This window comes from Cannabis sativa, chromosome 7 (assembly GCF_029168945.1).
Source record: "Cannabis sativa cultivar Pink pepper isolate KNU-18-1 chromosome 7, ASM2916894v1, whole genome shotgun sequence".
NCBI lineage: Eukaryota > Viridiplantae > Streptophyta > Magnoliopsida > Rosales > Cannabaceae > Cannabis > Cannabis sativa.
Window position 1 is genome coordinate 816,285 of NC_083607.1, and position 6,661 is coordinate 822,945.

At 40.7% G+C, this 6,661-nt stretch overlaps 1 protein-coding gene across 1 annotated transcript; it reads right to left on the minus strand.

Annotated features, from left to right (window-relative positions):
• Window positions 1-315: 315 nt before the first annotated feature.
• Window positions 316-1,344, minus strand: LOC133029110 (probable 2' cyclic ADP-D-ribose synthase BdTIR). Its single transcript, XM_061101591.1, has 2 exons — window positions 830-1,344; window positions 316-735 (listed from the first exon to the last, which is right to left on the minus strand). The coding sequence occupies exons 1-2, from the start codon at window positions 1,276-1,278 to the stop codon at window positions 654-656; spliced, it is 531 nt and encodes a 176-aa protein (XP_060957574.1). The 5' UTR covers window positions 1,279-1,344; the 3' UTR covers window positions 316-653.
• Window positions 1,345-6,661: the final 5,317 nt, after the last annotated feature.

Below are 6,661 nucleotides of genomic sequence, written 5' to 3' on the forward strand. Positions count from 1 at the left end.
TTTAAAAGTATTTATACCGTAAATTAGCCTTAATAATAATCTGTTCAATAATAATAATATTAACAACATTTCTATAGAAGTTTAAAAAAAAAATAAGAGAAGAGAATATTAACAAACTAATTGATAAAAACAATATTATACTTCATAATCGATGATCGAGTAAATTTACAATTTATTCAACACTAAATTACATGAAACCTATCAATATTAATTATAATAAACTGATACAAATAAATTTCTATAAAATTAAAAAAAAAAAAAAAAATGAATGAAATTGTACAACAAATTGACTTTTGTTACATATGTACGGATCAATCTTGAAATAGATCAATCTCACAATCTTCAACATATATATTGTGTTAGCACTATTTATTATAACACTAATATACAACACATGTGTAATGTTACATTAATTTCTTCAATCACTTATATATATATATACAACAAATTAATTAATTAATTAATTAATATTCAATTATATAAATAAACAAAAGAATTATTAATTATTAATACTACTCTACATGACTTGACTAGTACTATCATCGAATTTTCTGGGAAGTACTGATCAGTTAATATATATTTATATTAATTAATATATATTATATAGAAGTCAACTGTATCTATATATTATATATATTTATATATATATTATATTAGTATATTTCATCTCCTTCTACTTCAATTAAATTTTCAATGACAGCATCTGTAGCTGTTTGTAAAAACTCCGACCAATCCCTGAAATTATTAGAGAAATTTGATAATTAAAACTTAATTAATTAATAATAATTAAAAATGTTATTAACTATAATTAATTCATTTATTTGCTTACCCATTAATGGTGTCAAAAGTAAGACCAACGGTGAATTTAGCTTCTTCAAGTGCTTTCTCATACCTTTCGAGCTCAGATTTCGAATAATTCCCATTAGGGTTTTTCGAAACCCTAAGCTCGGAAGGCTTAACATCACAAAAGACGGGAATAACTCTCTTTTTTGTCTCCATTAAAAGAGATAATTCATGGAGACAGAAAGGAGAGTCACAATATCTAGGCGAAAACACGGCCACACCAATCTTACAACTGCGAATTCCCGCATTGATTTTGTCATACAAACTGTCCCCGGGCTTCATGCTCTTGCTATCGAGAAATGGGCTAAACCCTAACCCAGACAGATGGTAGTGGAGGAGCCCCGCCGCAGTTTTTTTTGTGTCAATGCCACGGTGGTTTATGAAAATGTCGCACGGTGGTTGTAGTGGCGGTGATGATGACGACCGAGGCACCATCACCGGGGATGATGATGACCGGCTAATTAGCTTGTTTCGGTTAGCCACAAAAGTACTATTCTTGGCTAGGGCATGCACCGCACGCTGCATGGCTATATAAATTATTTTGTTTGATATGTTATTTGTTATATGGTATTAAAAAAAGAAAGAATAAAGAAATTATTTTCTTGTTTTTGTGTTGTGTTATATATTTTTTTAGTGAGAGAGAGAGAGAGAGAGAGAGAGAGAGAGAGAGAGAGTTGTGTTATTGAAGCTTCATATATCTATACATATATATATATATAGAGAGAGAGAGAGAGAGGAGTTTAATTTGGTGTGTTTTTTTGGAGAGATTAGATTGAATTTGAAGAGAGGATAATGTGAATATATATTGTAATTAGGGTTGGGCCTTGGAAAATACTCACGTAAATACCTTGAATCATCTGACTCTCATGAAATCTATGTATGTATATATATATATATGTTAATAAGATGAATCAAAAGCCGTACATACAGAATCTAAACCCTTCAAACACGTTATTATAACATAAATATATATATATATAAATTGAGATTAGTAAGAATAGAGACTAATGAGATTACATATAACGATTTGCTGACACGGTCATATATAATTAGTAATAACAAATAAATATAAATATATATATATATAAAGCAATGGGAAAATCTATATATATGGTTTGTACTATGGTCGTGTGTTTCCATTATTACTAAAAGTGACATAAAAAAAAGTACTAATACTAAATGTGTTCTTTTTTATATGTATAGACATATAGGGCCCATAATATCCATGAGTAATATTATTATTTAATTATTATAATTAGTTTCATTAATTAATTATGCGACAAAATATATATTTGAAAATGAAAAAGACTTTGTTCGATCGATCCAATAATACCAACGTCAACACTTAAATTGTAAAGCCCGCTTAGTTAATTTGGAAATTAGCAGTTATTTATGTTAATCAGGAAATTATTTATAGCTATTTAAATAATTTATCATTTTTATTTATGGAATTCAGATATGCATAATTATGTCATCAGCAGTTTTTATATTTCGCTTTTCCGGTGTCCGGTATTTTGGAACTCGGCGTTTGGCTCAGTAGAAATCACAACTTAGTATGTTAGTATTTTGGGGACGGGTTTTAGACATTGGGAATGTCGGGAATGGCCGGGAATTTAGAATGTCCCAAAAATACCCCTTTAGTATGATTTATGTGATTTTATGGTGGAGGGGCAAAATGGTCTTTTTGCCCCATTAGTGTTTTGTCTTATATGAGTTTATTAAATGAAATAAATGTTTATTTATTTAATTGCTTTTGGCTGAAGTGGATTTATTAAAATGGTATATTAAGCTTGAAAATCCCTTTTTCTCTCATTTTACACTTAGTCAAAAATTAGAAAGTTTAAAAAATAGAAAGCTCTCTCTCTTTTCCTCTTGCATTTCGGCTGAGACTTAGGGTTCAAAGCTGGGATTTTTGGTAGAGATTCAAGCCCTAATTTGCTACTCTAGAGATCTCTTGTTGTGGTATGTGTTCCCTAGTTCCTTCTCTTTAAATTTCTTGAGAAAAATGTGGAAAAAATGAGATGCATGCATGATTTCTAGTTGAGTTTGCTGCTGTGTTTTTATGGTTAAATTGTGTGATTCAAAGTATGTTTATGTGATGTTAATTGAGTGGTTTGAAGCATGCTAGATAGGGTGTTCAAAGCTTTGTTGTTTTTATGTAAAATATGTGATTTTTGGATGAAATGCTATGATATGTTTCTGTGTTATTGCTGGATGTTCTGTTAGTTTGCAGAGGTATTTTTATGCTTAGTTTAGTAGAATTAAGCTTGTGGATTGCTTGTTTATGTGGTTTTGCTCAAGCTTGAGTTTGGAACTCAAAGCTTGAGCTCCAATGGCAAAATTTGTGTATGTGGTTTCTGGGTAGGTTTGATGCCTTGGAAATGTTTATTAGGGTCTAATTAGCAGGTCTGGAAAGTTTGGTTGAGTTTGGAATCGTTTTGGTTGGTGAAATGATTTTTGGGTTTTTTCTGGGTAAAACCGGCTAACCGGTTTTACACTGCATGTAAAACCGGTTACCCGGATTTTGCAGTAAGGTGAGAAACCGGTTTTTCTCAACTTTCCGTTTTGTGCTAGTTTCGGGTTTTCAGACAGTTTGTTCTCTGTTAGTTTGGGGGTATTTTAGTATTTAATTGCAGTGAGTTAGGTTTGGTTTTAAAACCTTTGTCCCCGTTGTGATTTAGCGTATCACTTATCGGTGTTGTGATTTTTACGGTTTAGGAGCACGTAATCCGCTCGGCTAAGTTCCAAATCGGGTTGGCCGCACACCCGAATTCGAATCCGTGTAAGATTAGTATAACAATATGCATATGTAGATTACATGTTTAGCGTGCATGTAGGAAGCCCGCTAGATTACATTAGTTATGTATTTAGGCTTCGAACCATCCAACCCCGTCACGTCGGTACAGCCGGAGTATGACCAAATGAGTATGACCAGGCTCGACCGATCAGCCGACACCGGTTGGTGGTTCGGCTATTGACCTATCCCGTCGGTACAGTTGGAGTATGACCCGAGCGGAGTATGACCGGTTCGACCGATCGAGGAGGATACTTGTCAATAGTACCGTCCCCTGAACGTTCAAAACTCAGTACCATGTTGGACATGGCAAGAAGTGCTCGGCACCATGTTGGACATGGCGATGGCGGGACTCGGTATCGTGTTGGACACGGCGGTCGGTTTTATGTATGTTATTATTATGCTTTTCTTGCCGAGTCCGTCGACTCACGGCTTATGTTCATATGTAGGTAAAGGCAAGGTCAGGGCGATGGACCGTGACCGAGCATATGAGATTGTACATGCTCGGGGCGGTTAGGCTGGAGCGTACGATCCTCGGGACGAGGCCGAGATTTTGTAAATCGTCGTTAGACGACTTTATTTTGATGTTAAAGTTGATCAGTAAAAACGTTTGTAAATATTTTTATAAATCGGGATCCCGAGACTTTTTGCAAAATGGTTTATAAGTTTAATGAAAAAGCAAAATTTTAATTAATCACGTTTTTCCATAAACCTCGTTGACTAGCAACGAGCTGCACAAGACGTTTAAAAATCACGTAATACGCCTAAGATAGTTAGGGTGTTACAACTTGGTATCGTAGCCGCTGTGTTGTCTTCCGAAGATCGTCACGACATGTACAATCATCATCGCCAGCTAGCTCGGTTCACGGTTCGCAAGCCTTTATTGCTTTAGTAGCTTATTTTATTCGGTTATGAAAAAGAAAAGCCACGTTAGGAAGCATGTTAGTAGCCTGATAGTAGAATAGGCGCATGTTTCATTTCTAATTTCCAAATTAAGCGGCATTAGTAAGCTCGCCTTGAATACGACCTGATATGCCAACTCTTGGTTTCGCAGGCGGTTCTAACTAGATGGACGCCAGGCGGACTACCAGGAGTCGGGGCAACTCCGTGGGGTCGAATCAGGGAGAGGGAGCTCGGTTTCCCCACCTCGCTAGGGGCCGAGGTAGAGGTCCCCGAGGCGGGGGCTCGTGGTCGGGGTGTTGAGAACCCGCCACAGCCGCCCAGCTCCCGGCCGATCGTGGAGCCCCGAACCGGGAGTTGCGGTTTGCGGAGATGCAAGCCCGAGATCGAAGAACAAGACCTCGAGATTCGAGAGGTTGAGACAGCGGGGTGCTCCCGCAGCCCGTGCCGTAGTTCCGGTGGCACCGCCCTCGCCGCCTGTGCCGAGATAGTGGTGGCGGCCCATAGATTGGAACCATTGTATGAGCGGTTCCGAAAGCAAGCACCTCCGGTATTCCTGGGAGGTCCAGATGTGTCGAAAGCCGAGCAGTGGCTTACGGTGATCACCAGAATTCTGAACTTTATGGGTGTCACCGGTAACGACAGAGTGGTGTGCGCCACATTCCGGTTCCGGGAGGATGCCCCGGTATGGTGGGACATGGTGTCTCGGATTCACGATGTCACCACCATGACTCGGGAAAGGTTCCAGAACTCTTCAACGCGAAGTACTATAATGAGGCGGTCGAAGCGCCAAGAGGAAAGAGTTCGTTCACCCGACCCGGCGGGAGAACATGAGTGTCACCGAGTATACTACTCGGTTGGACCGGCTGGCGAGGTTAGCCTCGGGAATCGTCTTAGGCCAGGCTTCGGCGGGGAAGGAGAAGTATTTGGACGGGTTGAGTCCCACGATCAGGCATGACCTGATGATTACCACCGACGACAGCACCACCTATGCTCAGATGGTGGAGAAGGCACTGCGAGCTGAGGGCGCAGTGGGGTGCATGTCGAATCGGCCCAAGGTCTCGGTTAGTGGCGGAGCTCCTACCCCTCCCCGCATCGGGCTTCGGCGGGGAGTAGTGGTTCGGCCATTGATCGAGAGGAAGAGGGCACCCACGCTTCGGCGGCTCGAGCGAACAAGAGGTTCGGGGGAACCGAACGCAGGAGTCGTCCCGGTGGTAATGAGACCCGATTCTCCTACCCCGAGTGCCCTAGCCGCAAGAGGCATCATCGGGGAGAGTGCAAGGGGCGGGGATGCTTTCATTGTGGCATTCCCGGCACTTCAAGAGGGAATGTCCCCGGCTCGGCCGGAGGCACCGAGAGCTCCAGCGATACCCACTCCAGCCAGGGTGTTCGCTATCACGCAGGCTGATGCAGATGCCAGCCCATCAGTTGTTACAGGTCAGATTTTTATTAACGACTCGCTTTATTCAGTGCTGTTTGATTCTGGGGCTACACGTTCTTATGTGGCGGCCAGAGTCTTTAGTAAGTTAGGTAGACCCTTTGATAGATATGAATCAGGGTTTGGAACCACGTTACAGCGGAGAATTGGTTATCTCCAATAGGTGGATTAGGTCTATGCCGATCAGGATAGATGGTAGAGAGTTAAGCGCTGATCTGATAGAGATGAGCTTAGTCGAATTTGATATTATTTTAGGAATGGATTTCCTATCTAAATATTCGGCGAGCATTGACTGTAAGAGGAAGATGGTGGTCTTCCAACCGGAAAGTGAAGAACCGTTCGTATTTGTGGGTTCGGTTCAGGGATCTCGGATCCCGGTGATCTCGGCTATGTCAGCGAGAGAACTATTGCACGGTGGGTGCTTAGGGTTTCTGGCCGTGGTGGTGGACACCACTCGGCCAGACACCATTCGGCCAGAGGATATCAGTGTGGTTCGGGAATTTTTGGACGTTTTTCCCGAAGAACTTCCAGGGTTACCACCTCGGAGGGAGATTGACTTCGTGATTGACTTGGCACCAGGGGTGGATCCGGTTTCCAAAGCCCCGTATAGGATGGCTCCACTCGAACTTAAGGAATTGAAGATTCGGCTCCAAGGGTTGCTTGACATAGGGTTCATTCGGCCCGGT

Bases quoted from the DNA above. Each gene is read 5' to 3' on its own strand.
- LOC133029110 (XM_061101591.1), bottom strand. From the start codon at position 1,278: ATGGTGCCTCGGTCGTCATCATCACCGCCACTACAACCACCGTGCGAC. The intron at 736-829 runs GTAAGCAAATAA...TAATAATTTCAG, and splicing joins ACTTTTGACACCATTAATGG to GGATTGGTCGGAGTTTTTAC.